This window comes from Danio rerio, chromosome 19 (assembly GCF_052040795.2).
Source record: "Danio rerio strain M-AB ecotype USA chromosome 19, GRCz13ab, whole genome shotgun sequence".
In the NCBI taxonomy this organism is placed as follows: domain Eukaryota; kingdom Metazoa; phylum Chordata; class Actinopteri; order Cypriniformes; family Danionidae; genus Danio; species Danio rerio.
The window spans coordinates 20,469,091-20,493,574 of NC_141039.2; the positions used below are offsets into that span (position 1 = coordinate 20,469,091).

Sequence of the window (24,484 nt, forward strand, 5' to 3'; positions counted from 1 at the left end):
GCGAATCGCCATCAAAATTTCGGTTGAACTGTCATCCCTGTCTTGCAGTTTTACCTTCTTAGAAGCAGGCTTTAAAGGAGTATCGGGAAGCGGGATTGCAAAAAGATCATTCATATCTGGTCGTGAGTCAAACCAGTTGTTGTCTTCTGTATTCTCCGATAAGCTTATGTCCAGTGAGCGAGGGATACTAGTTTCATCACTTACAACAGTTTCCATAGTAGGCGCACGTGTTCTCCCTTTAGAAGTTTTGTTAATTTTCTTTTTGCCCATAGAAAGTTCTGTGCAAGGTGAGTGACGTGGTAAAATATTTATATACGCATTTATACACACAAATATATGTATTCTTACGGCTATATATCGACCTTTTTCAATTTTCCTGAAGACACCTCCGAAACCACGTCCACACGTCACGCCGCCATCTTGGCCCCTGAGTTGAATCGATTCGTCTTCAACAAACCGATCAGAACAACAGACAGCTCCGTGTCCATTTGAATCCATCTCGCGATATTGTATCACTTCAGGTACACGCCTACTGATTTGTTGATTCAAACGAGTTGTGAATCAAGAAGCCTCTAAAGATCCGAATCAAACTGCAGCAGCACGCCACGAGGTTTTGCTCAGACTTTTGGGAACCATGTAACACATGTGAGTAAATCGTTGTTAGTAAATAAGGCTATTGTTACGATTAGAAATTGTGCATTAACCAGATTATATTTATTTTGTTTCATTTGTTTTAGCGTAACATTAACGTTAGTTCATGGCCGAATCTAAACGGCCAGCAGCGAATATTTACCAATGTTTACTGTCGTTTATTTTGCACATCTTGGTAACGCTTTCTTTTACAACCCGCAAAGTACCGCGTAAGTACAGTGAAATTACAGTGTACTTTTCTGTACGTACTGTGTAAGTATAATGAACGTATGTGTAGGTATAAGGGAACAAATCGTAATGCTTGGGTAAAAAGGGGGTAACAACCAGATGTTCATCACGAAAATTACCGCGTAAGTACAGTGAAATAACGGTGTACTTTTCTGTACCTATAGTGTAAGTATAAATAACGTTTACGTAAGTATAAGGGAACAAACTGTAATGCTCGGGTAATAAGGGGGTAGCATCCAGATATTCAGCATGAAAGGTACAGTGTAAGTACAGTGAAATAACGTTGTACTTTTCTTTAAATTGCAAAAGAACAAACCATAATGTTTGCGTAAAAGGGGAGTAACAATAAGATATCCATCACGCAAAGAAGTATATTAAGTTTACGATGTACATTTCTTCAAGTATTGTATACATATAAAGAATTATGCAAGGATGGTGACAACCTATTGCTATCTGCAAATGTACTGTATATGCACCTGCGTGAGTACATTAGTACTCTTATTCAGTGCTTGGGTTTTATATAGGGTGTTTAATGAATAAAAGGTTTACAACCTGTGAAATTATGAACCCTTATTGTATACTGTATGTATTTTAAATCTGCAATTCAATATAAAATATATTTCCATACACTACTTACCTTATGTTTACTCGTCAATCTCACCAAAGCCATCAATGTCTCCATAACTCACTATCAACAAATAACTTTGCATGACATAGGCATACCGTCAGGGTTCAATGCAGATTAAAACAGGCTCGCATCTTTACTGCTGTTGCACAGGGGGGCTAACTGTTGCATTTCAGTAAATGTATAGCTGATGCTTTATAGAAAAATCTAGTAATTTGGTCTTCAATCAATAAAAACTGCTGCTGTAGTTTACTCTGTTCTTAGTGTTCAAGTATACACTTGTATGTTAAAGTTCAGCTTCTTCCCTCTTTGTTCCCTGTAGTTAAAGGGTAAATACAGTATTTGTTCCCTCCTTGTTCCCTGTACTTACAGGGTAAATACCACATTTGAGGGTTGTAAATTAAAGTGAAGCTTTGTTCCTCCCTTGTTACCTGTACTTACAGGGTAAATACCACCTTTGAGGGTTGTAAATTAAAGTGAAGCTTTGTTCCTCTCTTGTTACCTCCTTGTTCCCTGTACTTACAGGGTAAATACCACATTTGAGGGTTGTAAATTAAAGTGAAGCTTTGTTCCTCTCTTGTTACCTCCTTGTTCCCTGTACTTACAGGGTAAATACCACATTTGAGGGTTGTAAATTAAAGTGAAGCTTTGTTCCTCTCTTGTTACCTGTAGTTAAAGGGTAAATACAACATTTGTTCCCCCCTTGTTCCCTTTAGTTTACAATGTAAAATCTTGAAGGCAGTGAAATAAATATACAAACACACAATATATTTCTTCTTTACTTTGTAACCTTTATTTTAATAAATAAGCATTTTAAAAGACTTCATATTAATCAAACATTGTCTTGTCTATCATTGCCTATACTCATTCATTTTCTCTTCGGCTTTGTCCTTTTGTTAATCTGGGGTCGCCACAGTGGAATAAACCACCATCTTATCCAGCATATGTTTTACGCAGTGGATGCCCTTCCAGCTGCAACCCATCTCTGGGAAACATCCATACACACTCACTCACACGCATTCACTACGGACAATTTAGTCTACCCAATTCACCTGTACCGCATGTCTTTGGACTGTGAGGGAAACCGGAGCACCCGGAGGAAACCCACGCGAACGCAGGGAGAACTCCATGCAGAAACCTTCTTGATGTGAGGAAACAGCACTACCTACTGTGCCACCGTGTTGCCACCCAGCTGCAACCCATCACTGGGAAACATCCAAACATACTCATTTACACACATACACTACGGACAATTTTACCTTACCCAATGTCACCACATATTTTTGGACTTGTGGGAGCACCCGGAGGAAACCCACGCTAACATGGGGAGAACATGCAAACTCCACACAGAAATGCCAACTGACCCAGCCGAGGCTCGAACCAGCGACCTTCTTGCTGTGAGGCGATTGTGCTACCCACTGCGCCTGCCTATACTCAAACAGCAAAATAACACATTATTTCCTTCCCCCTTTTTTTCTGGCATCTCTTGCTTGGCTTCCTCTTCTGCTCTTCTCAGCTTCCACTGAGGACTCTGATGGTGAGTGGCTGATGAAATCCCATGGGTCTTGCTGCTCTGCATTTATATAAAATATATAAACAGACAGAAAGGCTTTTAGTAAGCTATAGACATGTTTATTTTGCTGTTTAATGTGTGTGTAGTGGTTGTCCAACAATTTCACACACTAAACATTTACAGATACCATACAGACACTATACATTACTATCAAACAAATGTAGTATCATCAGATCATATGGGAGATTGTGATCATTTATAGTGATAATAATTAAAGCGCAGAGGGGAAAAGGCTTAAATAGTAGGCTACTGTGCTAAAGTCCTAGGCAAACGTTACTAGTAATTGGGTGGGGGGGCTACTGATATATCAAACTGGCATGCTACAGAAAATATCAATTTACATTTCCAAACATAAATTTTGTCATTAACTTTGCTGTAATTAACGTATAAAGGGAGAAAATCGTCTGCACAGTCAGTATGACAACAGCCACAGAGATCTGACCTGCTCATCATCCAGTCTTTCTGGAATGACATGAAGAAACTAAATCCATAGGAACTTTGGCAACATTTCTAAGATGTGCAAAGTAAACGACAGTAAACATTGGTAAATATTCGCTGCTGGCCGTTTAGATTCGGCCATGAACTAACGTTAATGTTACGCTAAAAACAAATGAAACAAAATAAATATAATCTGGTTAATGCACAATTTCTAATCGTAACAATAGCCTTATTTACTGACAACGATTTACTCACATGTGTTACATGGTGACAAGACGGAGCAATTCCAAACGTCCCAAAAGTCTGAGCAAAACCTCGTGGCGTGCTGCTGCAGTTTGATTCGGATCTTTAGAGGCTTCTTGATTCACAACTCGTTTGAATCAACGAATCAGTAGGCGCGTACCTGAAGTGATACAATATCGCGAGATGGATTCAAATGCACACGGAGCTGTCTGTTGTTCTCGCGATTATTTGATGTCACACTGATCGGTTTGTTGAAGACGAATCGATTCAACTCTCCGTCCTCCATTCCCAGAATTTCCTGTTCACGGCAGTACAAGGACGGCAGCGCGAGGTAAATAAAACAAGTATTTTTATGACGTTATGTACATAGAAGTGTTTGTTTTGGTTTTTGTTTATATCTGATGTTTGTACCTATTTTTAACAATTACACCCTTTTCACAACACTGTTATGACGCGTTTAACGATCATCAGGATCTAAAATCCTTGAGTTTTTTATTTGATTTTTTTTATAAAATAACATTTATTTGTATCTACGTATGCATTATATAATATGATTACATGTGCGAGGTGTTTCAAACAGTGTCTATGGTCATGAGTAAATTAGAAGTTATTCTCTCTTCTTGCTGGCGTTATCAGTTTCACACTATATTTTTATTTTTCTAATTGTCGAGACAACACCATCGTAAAGTTTTCATTTTATTTGAGCAAAGAAGATTGTAAAAAAAATGTGTTGTACTTTCCCATTCACTGTGCTGAAATGTAAAAAGGGTCCATAACAGTACATCAACCATATTATGTTATCTTTTACTTTATTTAGGACTAATGATGGGTTAAGACATGTACTTAATCAAAAACTAACCTTAGGGGTAGTTCACCCAAACGTTACATTTACTTACCATTTAATGAGTGACACAGAATTTAAATATGTACACTGAACTGCAAATAATCTTTACTTCAAAGTCTATACTGCCTGCACACATATTTAAGCCTTTTCCCCTCTGCGCTTTAATTATTATCACTATAAATGATCACAATCTCCCATATGATCTGATGATAGTACTTTTGTTTGATAGTAATGTATAGTGTCTGTATGGTATCTGTAAATGTTTAGTGTGTGAAATTGTTGGACAACCACTACACACACATTAAACAGGAAAATAAACATGTCTATAGCTTACTAAAAGCCTTTCTGTCTGTTTATATATTTTATATAAATGCAGAGCAGCAAGACCCATGGGATTTCATCAGCCACTCACCATCAGAGTCCTCAGTGGAAGCTGAGAAGAGCAGAAGAGGAAGCCAAGCAAGAGATGCCAGAAAAAAAGGGGGAAGGAAATAATGTGTTATTTTGCTGTTTGAGTATAGGCAGGCGCAGTGGGTAGCACAATCGCCTCACAGCAAGAAGGTCGCTGGTTCGAACCTCGGCTGGGTCAGTTGGCATTTCTGTGTGGAGTTTGCATGTTCTCCCCATGTTAGCGTGGGTTTCCTCCGGGTGCTCCCACAAGTCCAAAAATATGTGGTGACATTGGGTAAGGTAAAATTGTCCGTAGTGTATGTGTGTGAATGAGTATGTATGGATGATTCCCAGTGATGGGTTGCAGCTGGGCGGCAACACGGTGGCACAGTAGGTAGTGCTGTTTCCTCACATCAAGAAGGTTTCTGCATGGAGTTCTCCCTGCGTTCGCGTGGGTTTCCTCCGGGTGCTCCGGTTTCCCTCACAGTCCAAAGACATGCGGTACAGGTGAATTGGGTAGACTAAATTGTCCGTAGTGAATGCGTGTGAGTGAGTGTGTATGGATGTTTCCCAGAGATGGGTTGCAGCTGGAAGGGCATCCACTGCGTAAAACATATGCTGGATAAGATGGTGGTTTATTCCACTGTGGCGACCCCAGATTAACAAAAGGACAAAGCCGAAGAGAAAATGAATGAGTATAGGCAATGATAGACAAGACAATGTTTGATTAATATGAAGTCTTTTAAAATGCTTATTTATTAAAATAAAGGTTACAAAGTAAAGAAGAAATATATTGTGTGTTTGTATATTTATTTCACTGCCTTCAAGATTTTACATTGTAAACTAAAGGGAACAAGGGGGGAACAAATGTTGTATTTACCCTTTAACTACAGGTAACAAGAGAGGAACAAAGCTTCACTTTAATTTACAACCCTCAAATGTGGTATTTACCCTGTAAGTACAGGTAACAAGGAGGTAACAAGAGAGGAACAAAGCTTCACTTTAATTTACAACCCTCAAATGTGGTATTTACCCTGTAAGTACAGGTAACAAGGAGGTAACAAGAGAGGAACAAAGCTTCACTTTAATTTACAACCCTCAAATGTGGTATTTACCCTGTAAGTACAGGTAACAAGGGAGGAACAAAGCTTCACTTTAATTTACAACCCTCAAATGTGGTATTTACCCTGTAAGTACAGGGAACAAGGAGGGAACAAATACTGTATTTACCCTTTAACTACAGGGAACAAAGAGGGAAGAAGCTGAACTTTAACATACTAGTGTATACTTGAACACTAAGAACAGAGTAAACTACAGCAGCAGTTTTTATTGATTGAAGACCAAATTACTAGATTTTTCTATAAAGCATCAGCTATACATTTACTGAAATGCAACAGTTAGCCCCCCTGTGCAACAGCAGTAAAGATGCGAGCCTGTTTTAATCTGCATTGAACCCTGACGGTAGGCCTATGTCATGCAAAGTTATTTTTTGATAGTGATTTATGGAGACATTGATGGCTTTGGTGAGATCGACGAGTAAACATAAGGTAAGTAGTGTATGGAAATATATTTTATATTGAATTGCAGATTTAAAATACATACAGTATACAATAAGGGTTCATAATTTCACAGGTTGTAAACCTTTTATTCATTAAACACCCCATATAAAACCCAAGCACTGAATAAGAGTACTAATGTACTCACGCAGGTGCATATACAGTACATTTGCAGATAGCAATAGGTTGTCACCATCCTTGCATAATTCTTTATATGTATACAATACTTGAAGAAATGTACATCGTAAACTTAATATACTTATTTGCGTGATGGATATCTTATTGTTACTCCCCTTTTACGCAAACATTATGGTTTGTTCTTTTGCAATTTAAAGAAAAGTACAACGTTATTTCACTGTACTTACGCGGTACCTTTTATGCTAAATATCTGGTTGTTATCCCCTTATTACCCGAGCATTACAGTTTGTTCCCTTATACTTACGTAAACGTTATTTATACTTACACTATAGGTACAGAAAAGTACACCGTTATTTCACTGTACTTACGCGGTCATTTTCGTGATGAACATCTGGTTGTTACCCCCTTTTTACCCAAGCATTACGGTTTGTTCCCTCATACCTACACATACGTTCATTATACTTACACAGTACGTACAGAAAAGTACACTGTAATTTCACTGTACTTACGCGGTACTTTGCGGGTTGTAAAAGAAAGCGTTACCCACATCTTAGAGATGTTGCCAAAGTTCCTCTGGATTCAGTTTTTTCTTGTCATTTCAGACAGACTGGATAATGATCGGGTCAGATCTCTGTGGCTGTTGTCATACTCACTGTGCAGACTATTTTCTCCCTGTATACGTTAATTACACTGTAAAAAATGTTTGTGAAAATAACAGTGAATCTAAATTTTGTAAATAGAAAAACAATGAAACAGTGTTAAATTTACAGTATGGTTTTGTAAAAAAATAGAAATACAGTTGTAAAACGTTGAACCAAATTAAACTGTTAATTGTACTGTAAGAATGTGTATCAATAACAATGTTTATTTGTAAAATTTACTGATCACTGTTATTTGAATAGTGCAAACATGTAATACTGAAAGCTGCTGTAAAAATTACAAAATGATACTAAACAAACAAAAATCATCCTATTACAGATATAAAAAAAACATGTGTAAGCAAGTATAACAATCACAAAGTAACCAAACAAATCATGTTATCCTTACATCATTACATATTTACAAGTTTTAAATGATGGGTTTAAAAAGGCAATGTGTCTATTCAGAATTGTCCTAATGGTATATAAGGTATATAATATTTTAATATTAGGCTTTATTGCTAATTATCATATTTAATGTTGGCCTATGGAGAGATAAGGGTTATTTGTCCCTAAGGGTCCTTTATGTTTGAACACTATGTAAAATGTAATTGTTAATCCACTGTAATTAACAAAATATATATTTTTTAAAACAATAATTTAATTAATAAAATATGAATGTCTTGTTGCTATTTAAAATGTGACAGCGATGTGTTTATATATAAAATGCATGCTTTTGTGTAAATTAACGTCTGCGTTTGAATTTCAAACTCTGTTCTGCCTTGTCCAATGACTAATCGGCTATCTGATTCTTGCGGGAGCAGCCATTTTACGGACGTTTATAGTGAGTGCGCACGCTCCATCTGTCCGGCCGGTGAATGAAGCTGTGGATGACGTCTGGCAACATTTCTAACTACTGAGACACTGTGGTAAGTTTAGTAAAAAGTTTGTTTACTTTGTACTTTAAACGCTTTATTATACAAGCACCTGCAAAAAAGGGAGAGGATATTATTTGGGGTGTTGCACGGTCATCGAAATAATAATGAGTGGCACAATGCAAAGGTAACTCGGCTCCTTGTCTTATCGTCCGACTAACGTAAAGCTGAAAAAAAAAATCTTTTTTTTTGTTCGAAGTCTAAAGATGATTTACTACGTGTAATTTTTGCAACAAAACATTTGAGATACTGAGAGGCTATGTGTTGCATTGTAAAGTTCACAGAAACGAACCCCATTGCTTTTTCAAATATGTTAGTGCTGGCTGTAAGCGAACATTTTGCTCTTACGCTGCTGTAACCAAGGTTACCAGAAAAAAAAGAATATATATATATATATAGGTGAATATAAAGAGATAATAATAGGGAAAGTATTAAAAACTAATGAAAAGGACTTTATTTGTAGTGTAAAATATACATTTTTGATTAATATGTGTCCTTAGTTGATTATTAATACAGCCAATCATTAGGCGTTTTAATTTTAAGAAGGGCCAATAAGGATGCAGATTGCGGCACCACGGATTAGTTGTTTTCAGGGTTTTACACGAGGCGTTTCAGTGAAGTTTTGCAGCGCGATCTCTCGCATGGATTTGTGACTGAGCGCGGTATTTCAGTGAAGTTTGCAGCGCGATCTCTCGCATGGATTTGTGACTGAGCGCGGTATTTCAGTGAACTTTAGCAGCGCGATCTCTCGCATGGATTTGTGACTGAGCGCGGTATTTCAGTGAAGTTTAGCAGCGCAATCTCTCGCATGGATTTGTGAACTGAACACGGTGATTAAGTAAAGTGCAGCAGCGCGATCTCTTGCTTGGATTTGTGATCGAGCACGGTGTTGTGATCTCCGTGGAACCAATATATGATCTTTTAGACTATTGTTATCAATGGATTTATGAGACTGAGAAGGATATGAAGTGAGAGATTATCTGTGCCTTTCTGGAACCTTCTGTGAGTCAGAAAAAAAAAAGATCTCCTTGGTCAAGTTTTTTTTGTTGTTGTTATGATTTGTTACATGTTGGTGACGTCTGTTGGATGCAATATCTGGATCTGTTCTGGCCTTCTATAAATTCTGAGGAGGGTTTGGACTGGCGAGCCTTCCCCCACGAGTCTGTTCTAGGATTTTCTGTGAAAAAAGATTGGTTTGTGAGCTTTGAATCGGGTAGGAAGTCAAGTGACATTTCTCATTTCTCTATTTCCTTTTTTTTTTTGGATGGACAGTATTTTTTTTTCTCCTCAACGAATTAAGAGACATTTAACTCACTTCATGGACATTCTATTGAACTGGGGGTTTTTTTAACAAACAAAAAAGAACTATATTCTGCATCGTTGATTTATTCCTCATATTCAAGTGACTGTGAGACTCATTTAGAATTTTTATTTTTTTTCATTCTTTGGAAATCTATTCTGTAAAACAAAAAACAAATCTGAAAATATAACTTTAAGAGTTATATGATACAGTTTTGTTTAAAAAGTTGAAGATTGTGTGGTGTGAAGGAGTTTAGGTTGTTGAAAAACAAGGGTTTTATACCTGAAGAACACAACAATTGAGATTCAATACCCAAACTTTTAACTTCAATTTCTTTACATACATTTTTCATTTTTATTTTTATTTTATTGATTTAATGCAACTTATTGTGCTTACAAGCCTACAATACAAGTTTCATGTAACACTAATCCTCAGAGTCTGTCTGTTCACTGTTGTTGTGGCATCTTTCTCAGTAGTCGAGTCTATTCTTCTGAGACGCTGGTCCATTATACTAAATCTGAATTGTAGGTTTTATTAAAAGGATAGAAATAATAATTTGCATCGAGTGAGCGCTACAAAAACTTGGCGAGCCAGCCAGGAGATTGATTGCCGACAACAACAGTGACTTCCCAGTGAAAATCAAATCAAAGAAAACTTTTACTGTAAAATAAGATATACGAGTACCAATATAATGGATATAGTTGAGAAAGAAAAAGTGAACGTTTCAAACGCTGTCATAGTTAGTGGCATAACGTTGAGCCAGTCTGACCAAAACGTAGAAGCATTTCTCATGCGATATGGCAGTTTTAGTCGTAGTCTTATTATTGATGACCCAACATCTGAATTTCATCAGCAGGCTATAATAGAATTTTCTCAAAGCTCTGCAATGACCAATCTGCAGCCTTTGTTGCCTTTAAATGTTGTTAGTACTTCAAACGCTGATGACATTTTCACTGTGCGTGCTCTTAGCAGTGTATACTTACCTGTAGAAAAAGATGATGCTACTCAGAGCTATTTGGATAAGCTGAAAGCAATTGCCAATGCTGCTGGTGCATCCCTTCAAGACGTTCTTCAAGAGGAGTTGAGAAAGATTGAGTTAATTGAGAAAGATGCTGAACAGCTTCCTAAATTTAAAGAGGGACAAGAACGGCCTGCTGCTGATTCCCAAAGTAAGGAACTCCGTACTGTCAGTTCGTTTAATGATGATGGGTCATCTGCCACATCACCCATAATGGAAGAAGGTAGAGATAAAACTACTTCACCATATGTATCTCCATTGCTTTGTGTTGAACCTAAAAGAACCCAAAACCTGTCCAAGGAGAATGAGATGATCACTTCACCTGAAGGTGATAGACCTAACCATGCTTCATCCACAGGGATATCACATCCTGTTCTAACCATGGACATGATTGATCCTCCTAGTGTGCAGAGAGTTGTGGTTGAGCATGTTGTGTGAACAAGTGATGTCACAGCTCCACATCCTTCCTTACGTCTCAGATCTTTCTCAGGTAAAATTCCACGTCCACCAAACGAACCAGACTTTGAAACATGGCGTGCAAGTGTGGGGTTTCTTCTGGACGATCCATCTATTTCAGACCTATGCCGTACAAGAAGAATTCTAGACAGCTTTCTTCCGCCTGCTGCTGACTTAATCAAACATGTTAGTCCACAGTCATCACCCTCTGTTTATTTAGAGTTGCTAGAGTCTGTGTATGGTTCTGTGGAGGATGGGGAAGAGTTACTTGCAAAGTTTATGACTATGTTGCAAAATCAGGGAGAAAAACCATCCAGCTATCTACATCGTCTACAAGTGATGTTGAGTGCAGCTGTGAGGAGAGGTGGTATTGCAACAATTGAACGTGATCGCTATTTGTTAAAACAATTCTGCCGTGGCTGCTGGGATAATGGCTTATTTGCCAATCTCCAATTAGAAAGAAGAAAGATTAGCCCACCATCCTTTGCAGAATTAGTTGTATCTGTGAGGACAGAGGAAGACAGACAATCCTCAAAGGAAGATCGGATGAGGAGTCATTTTGGAGTGACTAAGCAAGTTTTAGCCTCTTCTAAGTCACGAGCTGCCACTAATAAATTAATTGTTTACTCACCTGATGCAACTGTTGGAGCAGCCACTAAAACTGACTTCATGAAGAAACAAATATCAGAAATTCATGCTCAACTTGCTTCCATGCAATTAATGACTCACCAAAAGTGCCAGCCCACTTCTTCCGATGCTGTGGATGTGATTTCACTAAAAAAGGAACTCTCTGAACTGCGAGCCTAGATTCAAACTGCGGGAGCAGGTGCCCAAAAGAACCTCAACAGGAGCTCAGAGGCTGAAGAAGTTGCTAACCTGACCAGACAGAATGCAGAGTTAAAATCACAATTAATGGTCTCAGAATCAAAGAAACAGCCAGGAAGAATGTCTGAGTTCAGGAGTCCTTCGGTAATGTCACAATCCAGGAAGGCAAGGCGAGAAGAGAGTACATCAGCCAACGGTGGTGGATTGACATCTCCTCGCCCTCGTCCAGCCTATTGCTTTTCCTGCGGAGAGGATGGGTACATTGCTGTGAATTGTGAAAATGAACCAAATCCCTCCAATGTAGAAGCCAAACGACGTCAGCTGAGAGAGAAACAGGCTCAGAGGGATCTGAAAAACAAAGTTGGAACATCACGGTTAAACTACCAACAGTCTCTGTAGCAGGGCTTACAGAAACTGGAATAGGACCCACATGCCCTAACAAATCTAATAGTGTGTTCAACAAGTGTTGTGATGCATAGATGCAGAAGAAAATACCCAGAGGATTGGTGGGGATGAAATGTACTGCTCAGGTTTGCTTGCTGGATACGGGTTCTCAAGTAACCACCATTCCACTTTCCTTTTATCAAACTCATCTTGCAAATTACCCTATGAAGTCGCTGGAGTCTTTACTGGAGGTAGAGGGAGCGAATGGGCAGTCGGTTCCTTACTTGGGTTATGTAGAACTCACTTTGACATTTCCTAAGGAGTATTTGGGAGTGAAAGCAGAAATTGCCACATTAGCCCTAGTAGTTCCTGATTTGATACATGTGCCCCAAGTACTAAGAGAGTAGGAACCAACTCTCTTGATGCTCTTTATGCCAACAATGCTCAGGAAAATCTAGAGAACCTTAGTCCTGCTTTTAATGGATATCGAGCATTACTCAAAATCCTGAGTGTTAGACATAGGGAAATGAATACTAAAGTTATGGGATGTGTGACGCTGAAGGGAACTGCTCCTGAAGTTGTGCCAGCAGGTAGTGTAGCTGTTCTTGATGGAGCTGTTCATCTAGGCTGTTGTCCTTCAGAAAGTTTGACAACTTTGGAACAACCAGCAATGTCATCCCTGCCAGGTGGATTATTAGTAGCCAGTGGCCTATACACCTTGCCTTCTAAACGCTCTTTTAGTTTACCTGTACTAGTGAGGAATAATACTCAGAATGACATAGCTGTCTCCCCTAAAAGCTGTGATAGCTGAAATGCACTCTGTTCAGCATGCAGTGCAGACTAAGCCAATCCATGACACTTCTCTGACACAAATTAATTCTGCCAGCACACAGATTAATTTTGATTTTGGTAATTCCCCTTTACCAGCAGAGTGGAGAAGCCGAATCATAGCTTTGTTACACACGATGCCTGAGGTGTTTGCTTTACATGACATGGACTATGGGCATACTGATAAGGTAAAGCATCGCATTAAACTCAATGACGAAGCCCCCTTTAAGCATCGCCCTAGGCCCATTCATCCACAAGACGTCGATGCTGTTCGCAAACACTTGCAAGATCTTTTGGCTGCTGGAATTATTCGCGAATCTGAGTCTCCATTTGCCTCCCCTATAGTAGTGGTGAGGAAAAAGGATAATTCAGTACGCCTGTGTATTGATTTTAGGAAACTTAATTCCCAAACGATAAAGGACACTTATGCTCTTCCCAATCTGGAGGAGGTGTTTTCCGTTTTAATTGGCTCAAAATGGTTCTCTGTTTTAGATTTGAAGTCGGGATACTATCAAATTGAGATGTAGGAAGCAGATAAACACAAGACAGCCTTCGTGTGCCCTCAAGGATTCTGGGAGTTAAATAGGATGCCGCAAGGGATCACAAATGCTCCCAGTACTTTTCAGAGACTCATGGAGCGCTGTATGGGTGACCTAAACCGCAAAGAGGTGCTGGTTTTTATAGACGACCTCATAGTTTTTTCAGAAACCCTTGAAGAGCACGAACACCGACTTTTGCAAGTCCTTACACGCCTGAAGGAATATGGCTTGAAACTTTCGCCTGAAAAATGTAAATTTTTTCAGACTTCAGTGCGATATTTGGGAAATATTGTTTCTGAGCACGGTGTGGAAATGGACCCAGACAAAATTGAGGCCATTAAAACCTGGCCAAGGCCACAGACTCTGAAAGAGCTGAAATCATTCCTGAGATTTGCCGGGTATTATAGAAGATTCGTTCAGGACTTTTATAAAATAATCAAGCCCCTCAACAATCTTACAGTGGGATACCCCCCCAGTTCGAAAAAGAAACCCAAGGACACAAACCAGCAATACCTCGATCCAAAAGAAAAGTTAGGAGACAGATGGGATGCTTCTTGTCAGCAGGCATTTGAGGAAATTGTAGAGAAATTGACAACTGCTCCAGTTCTGGGATACGCCAACTCCAGATTGCCCTATGTACTACATACAGATACCAGCACTGTTGGTTTAGGTGCTGCCCTGTACCAAGAACAGGACGTAGCAGGCAGTTGAGAGTCCTTGCTTATGCCAGTCGGGGATTAAGTAGGAGTGAAGCTAGATACCCGGCTCATAAACTTGAGTTTTTGGCCCTCAAGTGGGCAGTTACTACAAAATTTAGTGACTATTTGTATGGGTCTGAGTTTATAGTTATCACTGACAGTAATCCCTTAACTTATATGCTTACTTCGGCCAAATTGGACTCAGCCAGTTATAGATGGCTCTCAGCGTTGTCAGCATATAATTTCAAGATTCAGTACAGAGCAGGATCCCAAAACCAGGATGCTGATGGGTTGTCCAGGCGCCCAAACGGTCAGCTAATACAAGATCTGGAGTCCCAAAAAGAACAAGAGCGAATTAAACAATTCACCTTGAATCACCTAGCTGAGGGAGACGAGCAATTGTCTTTTTTCTTTCCAGAAGCAGTAAAGGCTGTGTGTGAGAAACATCAGGTTAGCCAGCTGCAAGATGGGTCATGTCCTGTTTGGATGACGTTGGCAGAATCATTAACTATGAATGTGAGCGCATTACCTCATGAATTCCAAGAAGAATGTGATCATGGCCTACCTGTACTCCCTCATCTCTCTATAGAAGATCTGGCAAATCGTCAACGAGCAGATCCGGAGTTGAAAGAAGTCATGGAATACCTTGAGTATGGTGAGAAACCTCTTGATAGAAAGACCTTATCGCCTACCATGTCTATGTGGCTGAGACAGTGGGATAAACTTGAAGTGAAGAATGGAGTGTTATACAGGAAGAGATTGGATCGAGGTAGGGCGATAAGTCAACTTGTAAAACCCTACGGAACTTCGAGGGATGGTACTCACCTGTCTACATGATGACATGGGTCATCTAGGCTTGGAGCGAACACTTGACCTGCTCCGTTCTAGGTTTTATTGGCCGAAGATGGCTACTGATGCTGAGACAAAAGTTAAAACCTGTGAGCGTTGCATTCGTAGAAAATCCCCACCTCAGAAAGCAGCTCCCTTAGTGAACATTCAAACCAGCAGGCCATTGGAACTGGTCTGTATGGACTTCCTATCAGTTGAGCCGGACAATAGCAACACAAGTGACATATTGGTTATAACAGACCATTTTACAAAGTATGCTATTGCTGTACCTACCAAAGATCAAAAGGCTCGAACTGTGGCCAGATGTCTCTGGGAGAATTTCTTCTTGCACTATGGCTTCCCAGAAAAGCTGCACAGTGATCAGGGCCCAGACTTTGAATCACGAACGATTCGGGAACTGTGCAAAGTAGCGGGTATTCGAAAGGTGAGAACAACCCCCTATCATCCAAGAGGGAACCCAGTGGAGCAGTTTAACAGGACCTTACTACAAATGCTGGGAACCCTGGAGAACCAAAAGAAAGCCCACTGGAAGGAGTTTGTTAAACCGCTTGTGCATGCCTACAATTGCACCAAAAATGATGTGACCGGGTACTCTCCTTACGAGATGATGTTTGGCCGACAGCCTCGATTACCTGTAGATCTTGCTTTTGGACTTCCAGTCAGTGACTCTTCTTCTTCTCACTCCCAGTATGTAAAATCTCTAAAGGATCAATTAGAGGAAAGCTACCAGCTTGCTACTCGCAATGCTTTGAAAGTGTCTGAAAGAAATAAGAAGAGGTTTAATAGGAATGTAGTTGCCTCTGTTCTGGATGTATGTGATCGAGTGCTTGTTAGGAATGTCCGACTAAGAGGAAAACACAAAATAGCGGACAGGTGGGAACCTAACGTCTATGTTGTGTTAAGGAAAAGCAGCGGCATTCCTGTGTATACGGTTTGCCCAGAGGGAAAGGAAGGTCCGGTGCGTACCTTGCATCGCGATTTGCTTTTGCCCTGCAGGTTCCTACCCAACACTGAGCTTGAAGGGTCTATCAAGAAGAAAGAAACTCAAAAGCCTAGGACTAGGGCTCAATCCAGAATTGAAGATGCTGCGGACACACAGACTCTGCATACTTATTCTGATTCAGAGAGTGAATCTGTCAATTTTGATATACCTGGAGAGTCATTGGGCTTCACTACTAGGGTCATCTTTGAAGAGAGGCCAACACACCATTCAGAGAGTTTATCAGTTGCAAAGAACTTACCTGAAGTTTCGTCTAAGAGTCCATCCTCTAGCCTGGATCAGTTAAGGGAAGTTGCACCTGCAAAAAGAAATGACAGTAGTTATAGGGAAGAGAGAAATTCACCTGAAATGTGTTCTGCTGAACCAGATACTTCTGGAGTTGAAAACAAAACTGATGGAGAAGATGAATTAGTGGAGGGAATCATAGAAAAAGAGTGTAATGACTCCAGTGAGAGAGAGAGTGAGTCATTTGAAGTAGTGAATGAAGTTGTATCTGATGCACCTATAGAAATCACAACTTCTCTTCAGTCACATCCCATCAGGCATCTTCCAGTTGTTCAAACATCGGCAGATGATGTAAGAGATACAGAGCCAAGACGTTTAAAACGGGAGAGTAGAGCACCAGACAAGCTGCAATATGCACTGTTAGGAAATCCATTGATTTCAGTCATCCAATCTTTATTACAAGGATTGAGCACTGCACTTACTGAATCAGTAGAGAATTATGATGAATACCACCACAATGAATCCAGTGTAGTTTCACCTGTGTAATTTAGTCACTTTCAAGCACAGGGACGTGCTTAGGTTCAGGAGGGGGAAGTTTAACCAAGGTTACCAGAAAAAAAAAGAATATATATATAGGTGAATATAAAGAGATAATAATAGGGAAAGTATTAAAAACTAATGAAAAGGACTTTATTTGTAGTGTAAAATATACATTTTTGATTAATATGTGTCCTTAGTTGATTATTAATACAGCCAATCATTAGGCGTTTTAATTTTAAGAGGGGCCAATAAGGATGCAGATTGCGGCACCACGGATTAGTTGTTTTCCGGGTTTTACACGAGGCGTTTTAGTGAAGTTTTGCAGCGCGATCTCTCACATGGATTTGTGACTGAGCGCTGTATTTCAGTGAAGTTTGCAGCGCGATCTCTCGCATGGATTTGTGACTGAGCGCGGTATTTCAGTGAAGTTTAGCAGCGCGATCTCTCGCATGGATTTGTGATTGAGCGCGGTATTTCAGTGAAGTTTAGCAGCGCGATCTCTCGCATGGATTTGTGAACTGAACATGGTGATTAAGTGAAGTGGAGCAGCGCGATCTCTTGCTTGGATTTGTGATCGAGCACGGTGTTGTGATCTCCGTGGAACCAAAATATGATTTTTTAGACTATTGCTATCGATGGATTTATGAGACTGAGAAGGATATGAGGTGAGAGATTATCTGTGCCTTTCTGGAACCTTCTGTGAGTCAGAAAAAAAAAAAAGATCTCCTTGGTCAAGTTGTTTTTTTTTGTTCTTATGATTTGTTACATGTTGGTGACATCTGTTGGATGCAATATCTGGATCTGTTCTGGCCTTCCATAAATTCTGAGGAGGGTTTGGACTGGCGAGCCTCCCCCCATGAGTCTGTTCTAGGATTTTCTGTGGAAAAAGATTGGTTTGTGAGCTTTGAATCGGGTAGGAAGTCAAGTGACATTTCTCATTTCTCTATTTCCTTTTTTTTTGGATGGACAATATTTTTTTTTCTTCTCCTCAACGAATTAAGAGACATTTAACTCACTTCATGGACATTCTATTGAACTGGGGGTTTTTTTAACAAAGAAAAAAGAACTATATTCTGCATCGTTGATTTATTCCTCATATTCAAGTGACTGTGAGACTCATTTAGAATTTTTTTTTTTTTCATTCTTTGGAAATCTATTCTGTGAAACAAAAAACAAATCTGAAAAAATAACTTTAAGAGTTATATGATAGAGTTTTGTTTAAAAAGTTGAAGATTGTGTGGTATGAAGGAGTTTAGGTTGTTGAAAAACAAGGGTTTTATACCTGAAGAACACAACAATTGAGATTCAATACCCAAACTTTTAACTTCAATTTCTTTACATACATTTTTCAGTTTTATTTTTATTTTATTGATTTAATGCAACTTATTGTGCATTGAAAAAATACAAGTTTCATGTAACACTAATCCTCAGAGTCTGTCTGTTCACTGTTGTTGTGGCATCTTTCTCAGTAGTCGAGTCTATTCTTCTGAGACGCTGGTCCATTATACTAAGTCTGAATTGTAGGTTTTATTAAAAGGATAGAAATAATAATTTGCATCGAGTGAGCGCTACACTGCATTTAAAGCACATTTCTATAGAGATCACAATGAGTCTGCATCAACCGTTAGTGCTAAAGCAGTTGCAGATTTTAAATTTCTAAATTTCGTTGTGTGACCTCACGTTTAACACGGCTAAAGATTTAATATGCCACTAAAAATAGCATATAGCAGAAGGCCGACCTGTGGCTTGTCCAGTAACGGGTTGCAAAAATACTTTTACAATTAAATCGTCTTTTACATCTCACATGTCCAGGAAGCATAGAGCTGCCTCAAAGAATACTGTAAGTGACATTTACAGGGAAACTGTTTCTCAGTCGTCCACTGTTATGAATGTGTTGTTTTAAATGATGTAACAACACCTGAAACTACTGAATTGCCCCATAATTTTAGTGAGTCTTTCCTTAGGAATATGTGTTTATTATACCTAAAACTGCAAGGACAGCTTCTCCTTCCAGCTTCAATAATTCAGACGATTGTTGAAGAGATGTAAAATGTGCATGAGTTGGGACAAGAATACATTTTAAGTAAACTGTGTTCCCTTTTAAAAAATGAAATGGATCTAGCAGATGACGTTGTTAGTAAAGTCTGTGTGTCTGTATAAAGGATTCAGATCTGTTCTCTTTCTGTCAACAAGGACCACTGAGAACAACATATTCAAGAAGTCAGACATTCAAGCAGATGTTCAAATACATAGAGCCTAAAAAGGTAATAATGAAAATATGACAAAGAAGCTTACGTATTACATATTATTGAAATCAGAATTATGGAAGAATTCGCTGTGTCAGCCATCTTGTAAAATAGACTCAGATAATTTTGCTGACATTAGTGATGGCAAAATCTTCAAGTCCAACCAGTTCTTTCTTAATAAACCAAAATGTCTGAAACTAATTATTTATGCTTTTGAAATTGTCAATCCACTTGGATCTGCTAAAAGAAAAGCACAAAATGGTTGCAGCAGTCTATCCTTCTTTGGGTAAATTACCTGCTCATGTGCGGTCCAATACTGATTACATGTTCCTTGCCTTGTTGTGTCGAGATAATGACCTGAAATCTGGAAGTGCTAAGATTTTCTCAGAGCTGTTTGTGGATTTAAAAGATTTGGAGGAAAATGGAATAGCTGTAGGTGGTAATGTAGTTAAAGGTGCACTGTATTGTTGCACCTTGTATTGCTGGTGGTGATAATTGAGAACTTGGTGATAATTCGCGTTCACATGCCATTGGTGGGTTTACTGAAAATTTCAGTCTTGCTCAGTATTTTTGCAGGTATTGTGAAATCAAAAGAAATGAATTTCAGAGTGATAACCCAAATGTTTGTGGTCCACAGCGCACCCCTGAAACTTATGATTCTGCTTTTCATGATTTACAATCTGAAGACAGTCAAGACATCAAAGGAATAAAGGTAAACTCTGTTTTCTGTTGCATGTCAAAGACAGTTACACTTTTTACCCAAGTCTTTACAGTGAATCAATTAAACATGCAGTGAGAGAATTTAACTTTTCAGACTTTAATACTACTGTGTCCACAGAAATAATCTAAAAAAGGAATGTCATACAAAAAGGGAAATTTTCTTGTGTCTAAAAGTGATGAGTTCAACTTCTCATCATTTTAATCCAAAATGACGAAGCTGTGTTTTTTGTAATGGGAATACAAAAAGCTGAATATCATTTTGAATACCATCTGTATTCTGTGACTAAACAGAGTACCAGGCTACAGTGTCTTAGCATTAATGACTTGGTTGATTTTTATCTAACATTATAAATAGTTAATGGGTACCAAGTCAATCCGCTGAAACACAGCGTGCTGTCGAAGTAAAGAGATCTTGTCCACAGAAGTGGAAAAAATATACTAAAAATCATCATGTATGCTTAGTTCAAATAACTTTTAGTTTAAAGAGATAGTTTTTCCAAAAATAAAAATGTTGATATCATTTACTTACCCTTGACTTTTTTTCAATCCTGTTTGGGATTTGTTTATTTTTTTATTTTTTCAAAATCATAGTTTAACTGTTGACTTTTATAGTATTTTTTCCTACCATGGAAGTCTATGGTTACAAGTGTCCAACATTCTTTTAAATGTTGTCTCGAAGTAATGACTGACTTGGAGACAACATTTCTACGTACTGCCAGCACTGAGGTCTTGCCTAACCTTCCAAAGGCAACAAAAGACATTTTAGAGGAGATATTGCAATCCATTGGAGTGGAGACATATGATGATTTTCAGTTTATTGAGGAATCTGATTTGCTGACAGCATTAAGGCCAATCCAAGCTCGAAAAGTCCTTGCTGCTTGGAAGTTAAGATGTAAGTCATGTGTTGCAGAACAGAATGCTCCAAGACAAGTTCACAAAGTAACATGTGTAAAAAGGTCTTAAAAAGAAAATGTAAATAAAATAAAAAAAACTTTGTGTTACTTACTATTGTTTGTGTATGACCTTTTGCAGGCCAGACACCAGAAACAAGCAGCTCACCACAACCTTTCACAGCCTTGCATAGACTCAGAAGACAATGCTGAAACACAATGAACACGTGGGGGCGTCTGAAGCCATGACACGCGGAGACTCTTGAAACGCACCAGACGTTCGGAGGTAATTAATAATATACACTAATACTGAAACAGTTAAGGTATTTTAGAATGACTAAAACAATATTTAAGACATGTTACAGTGTGCTCAGCCTGCTGGTTTGTCCATTTACACACATTTTCATTATCATATGATCATGATCTTTTTTTAATGTACATACTGTAATTTGTTCAGTAAAAGTGTTTTCCATCATAGTTTATGCGCACATTTTCTATCGAATAAAAGTTTATCCTACTCAGTTATGCGCGTTTTTTTATACATATTTTAAAAAAGTTATGTGCATCATGACGTTTCTATCAATCGTTTTTATGCATGTATCCAAAATGAGCATTAAAATAGGTGGGTGGAAACGTAAGGCTAAGGCGAGAAATACCGCTTCATCTTTAAAAAAGGGGAGGAGACAGACAGAAACTCTGAGTTTAGATAATAAAACCTGCTTCTGGCCAGGTTAGATTCACAGAGTAAGTTACCACAGTAACTGACTCTGAGTTAAAGTTACCTCTCTTTCAGAAACAGGCTTGGCTTACCCTGCTTTCTTGAGTTTAACAAACCTGCCATTTTGAAATGGAAAACCCAGAGTTTCTCTCATTTCAGGGTTAAAATACTCTGAGTTTTCAGTTAACCTCCTTTCTGAAACAGGCCCCTGGTAGCCTGTGTCAATAATAATAATAATAATAATAATACTGCGTCTAAAACCCTGTGGCTATAATAATATTTAATTTTTTATTTTTTTTTAAAAGCGCAGCATCGGTTACCCTATGGCAAAATAAATCATGCTAGAGGCACGAAAATGATTTCCTATTGAAATACATTGGATGGAAATTCGTGCAGGGTGAAACGAAAAAAGAGGGAAATTCTGCCCATGAACACGAATCAATAGATTAAATTTCGTGGCTATTTCACGAACTGCCGTGAGACTGGGTTGACCTCCTCCACCCAGAGTTAAGTAAGTTGATGGGTGTGTAAGAGGCTTTTTAGGACACTCTCGGGAATAAAACTGGACTGGTTCTTGTATTTAGTAGTGACTAAATTAACTCAGAGAGTGTTCCACCACTGCTATATTGCTGCTTTACAGACAAAAGTGCATGCTCGAATCTTAAGAATATAGTAGGTCAGATTATTAGGGAAATAAATAGTTGAATAAATAAATAAATTCTTAAATAACATCTTAATTGGTATCCATTAGATAGTAGTGGCCACAAAAGTCAGACAAGATACCTTGAAATATCAGGGTAAGGTTGATTGATCAATGATGCACCAGGAGCAATCCCGAGAAAACTATGACCCTAACTGGATTGGACAGTTTGCACATCTTGGGATGGTTTGCAGATTCATCAAGCAGAAGCCAAGCGCTGTTGGTAAGTTTGCCTTCTCAATTTCTTGTTGCTTTTGGTGTTAAACTCTGATATAAAAGAAATAGATGAGAGCAGAAAGCAGTAAATGGCTCAGCTAAGCTCTCGGGTTTAAAATGATTTTAGAACTGATTTTAAAAAAGATTATTCCTTTGGCATTTAATTGTCATTGAAAAGCTAAAATCTAAATATTGAGTGTCTATAGCAAAAACCAAAAGCACAGAAACTGGCAGTAACATTATGGGAATAAAGAATAGCTTATGTTTTGTCTTAGAAGATAAGATTTTGTGTGATTGCACTGTTATCTTGGTTTAGCCCTCACCCTGAGCTTGGTTTTGACTGTTAAAGTAACAGAGACATGTCTGATTAAAAAGGTGCCATGTAAGTCTTTGCAAACAAACAGCTTAATGGTTGGATTTATATATTTTCAATAATATAAGTAACATAAATGGGGGTTTCAAATAATAATTTGATGGATGCAGTTAACCCCTAAAAGATCTAAAACTATTGTTGGCTGTAAATGCATTAACTTTGAAAATGCATGTCAACTCTGTTTTATATGTTTTAGGTCCGGCTTGAGTAAAAAAAAAAAAAAAAAAAAAATATATATATATATATATATATATATATATATATATATATATATATATATATATATATATATATATATATATATATATATATATATCACAATGAAATTATGTTATTGAAGTTAATGTTGTGTTTAATGTATGTTTAAAAATTACTTAACATGCATTAACAGTTCGGGTTTGCTCAACTCTATTTCTCTCTCATTAGATGTCAGCTAAGAGCTGCTATCTGCCTGTTCCATAACAATTGATAAGCACAGTGTTCAGTTCAGTTCAAATCACAAACAAAGATGTAAAGTAAATGCTAGAATAAATATAGAGTTTCAACATTTCAATTTGTATGCACTAATAGAGGTATTAGTAATTAAACATACAATTTAACAAATAAGAGATTACAAAATGCTTTTGAATTTAATGAATATGAACAGATAATGAATTTGAACAGTTGTTATTACTGTTTGGAAATTTCTTGTTTCGTCTTCAGTGGTGTAGTACTGTTTATAACCTTTGTCTTATCTTTAGTCTCCACCATCACATACAGGACCTGATGGCTACTGAGGTAGTCCCTGACACTTAATGGATCTGTCATGAATCTGGTTTGATTGCTAACTTTTTTCCTTGTGTTCTCCCACCAGCTGTTAGCTCTTGCAATCAGCGCGAGCGCTGATCAGCAGGCACCTGTTCTCGCTTTGCCCTTATTGACACTCCTATATCTCTCTCCCTCTATCTCCCTCTGTTGTCAGATTATTGTTGCTCTGTGCGTTACTCTACGTGTGTGTTGTACTCCAGTTACCAGATCAGATCCACTTTGTCTTGTCTCGTCCTGAAATTGTCAGATCGTGTTCAACGTTATATGTCCAAAACCAAGCACTAAGAGTATGCTGTGGAGCCATGAAAACCACACCGGTAGCAGCATTACAGGTTGAAATGGGAGAGATGACTCAACACCTTAGGAGAGACCAGCTGGCGGTTGTATACTGGGCGAACTTGAAAGGCCATAATGAAAATCACATATCACAAACAGTTCTGATGCAATGCCAAGAACGAGAGAAACAGGGCATTAAAGGCTATAGATGGACAATACAACATAAAATAAATGATATGGAAATAGATACACTAAAAATTTCGCCCACTATAGTATTTCCAGTAGTTCCCACATGGCTGCTTGATGATTTGGAAGTTGATTTTGAAATAATGAAAGAAAAACAAGATCATGAGATTGACAGTAAACAAGTGGAAAATTATATAAGGGAAAAATACAATGAAACAACTGAAATATATACAGATGCATCAGGAATTGGACAAAGGGTTGGAGTGTCATTCAGTATTCCAGAGTTAAAAATTGAAGTTACAAAAAGAATTAATAATAATTTAGCAGTTTATACAGCAGAATTGGTAGCGATATGGTTGGCTCTAAAGTGGGTAGAGGACAATAAACCAATCAAAGCAGTCATTGCGTCTGATTCAAGTTCAGCACTCATG

General features: G+C 38.3%; 1 protein-coding gene and 2 long non-coding RNA genes across 3 annotated transcripts; 2 read left to right on the forward strand and 1 right to left on the reverse strand.

Annotated features, from left to right (window-relative positions):
- Positions 1–2,751: 2,751 nt before the first annotated feature.
- On the reverse strand, positions 2,752–3,820 carry LOC148679787 (uncharacterized). Its single transcript, XR_015945343.1, has 2 exons — positions 3,771–3,820; positions 2,752–3,077 (listed from the first exon to the last, which is right to left on the reverse strand). It is a non-coding gene; the product is annotated as an uncharacterized LOC148679787 (long non-coding RNA).
- Positions 3,821–9,521: 5,701 nt separating this feature from the next.
- LOC147832531 (uncharacterized) lies at positions 9,522–18,609 on the forward strand. Its single transcript, XM_087296169.2, has 2 exons — positions 9,522–10,371; positions 15,678–18,609. The coding sequence occupies exons 1-2, from the start codon at positions 10,251–10,253 to the stop codon at positions 16,925–16,927; spliced, it is 1,371 nt and encodes a 456-aa protein (XP_087152295.2). The 5' UTR covers positions 9,522–10,250; the 3' UTR covers positions 16,928–18,609.
- Positions 18,610–18,891: 282 nt separating this feature from the next.
- LOC147839584 (uncharacterized) lies at positions 18,892–22,993 on the forward strand. The gene is made up of 3 exons (XR_015517341.1): positions 18,892–19,185; positions 19,805–19,879; positions 20,920–22,993. It is a non-coding gene; the product is annotated as an uncharacterized LOC147839584 (long non-coding RNA).
- The last annotated feature ends 1,491 nt before the right edge of the window (positions 22,994–24,484 follow it).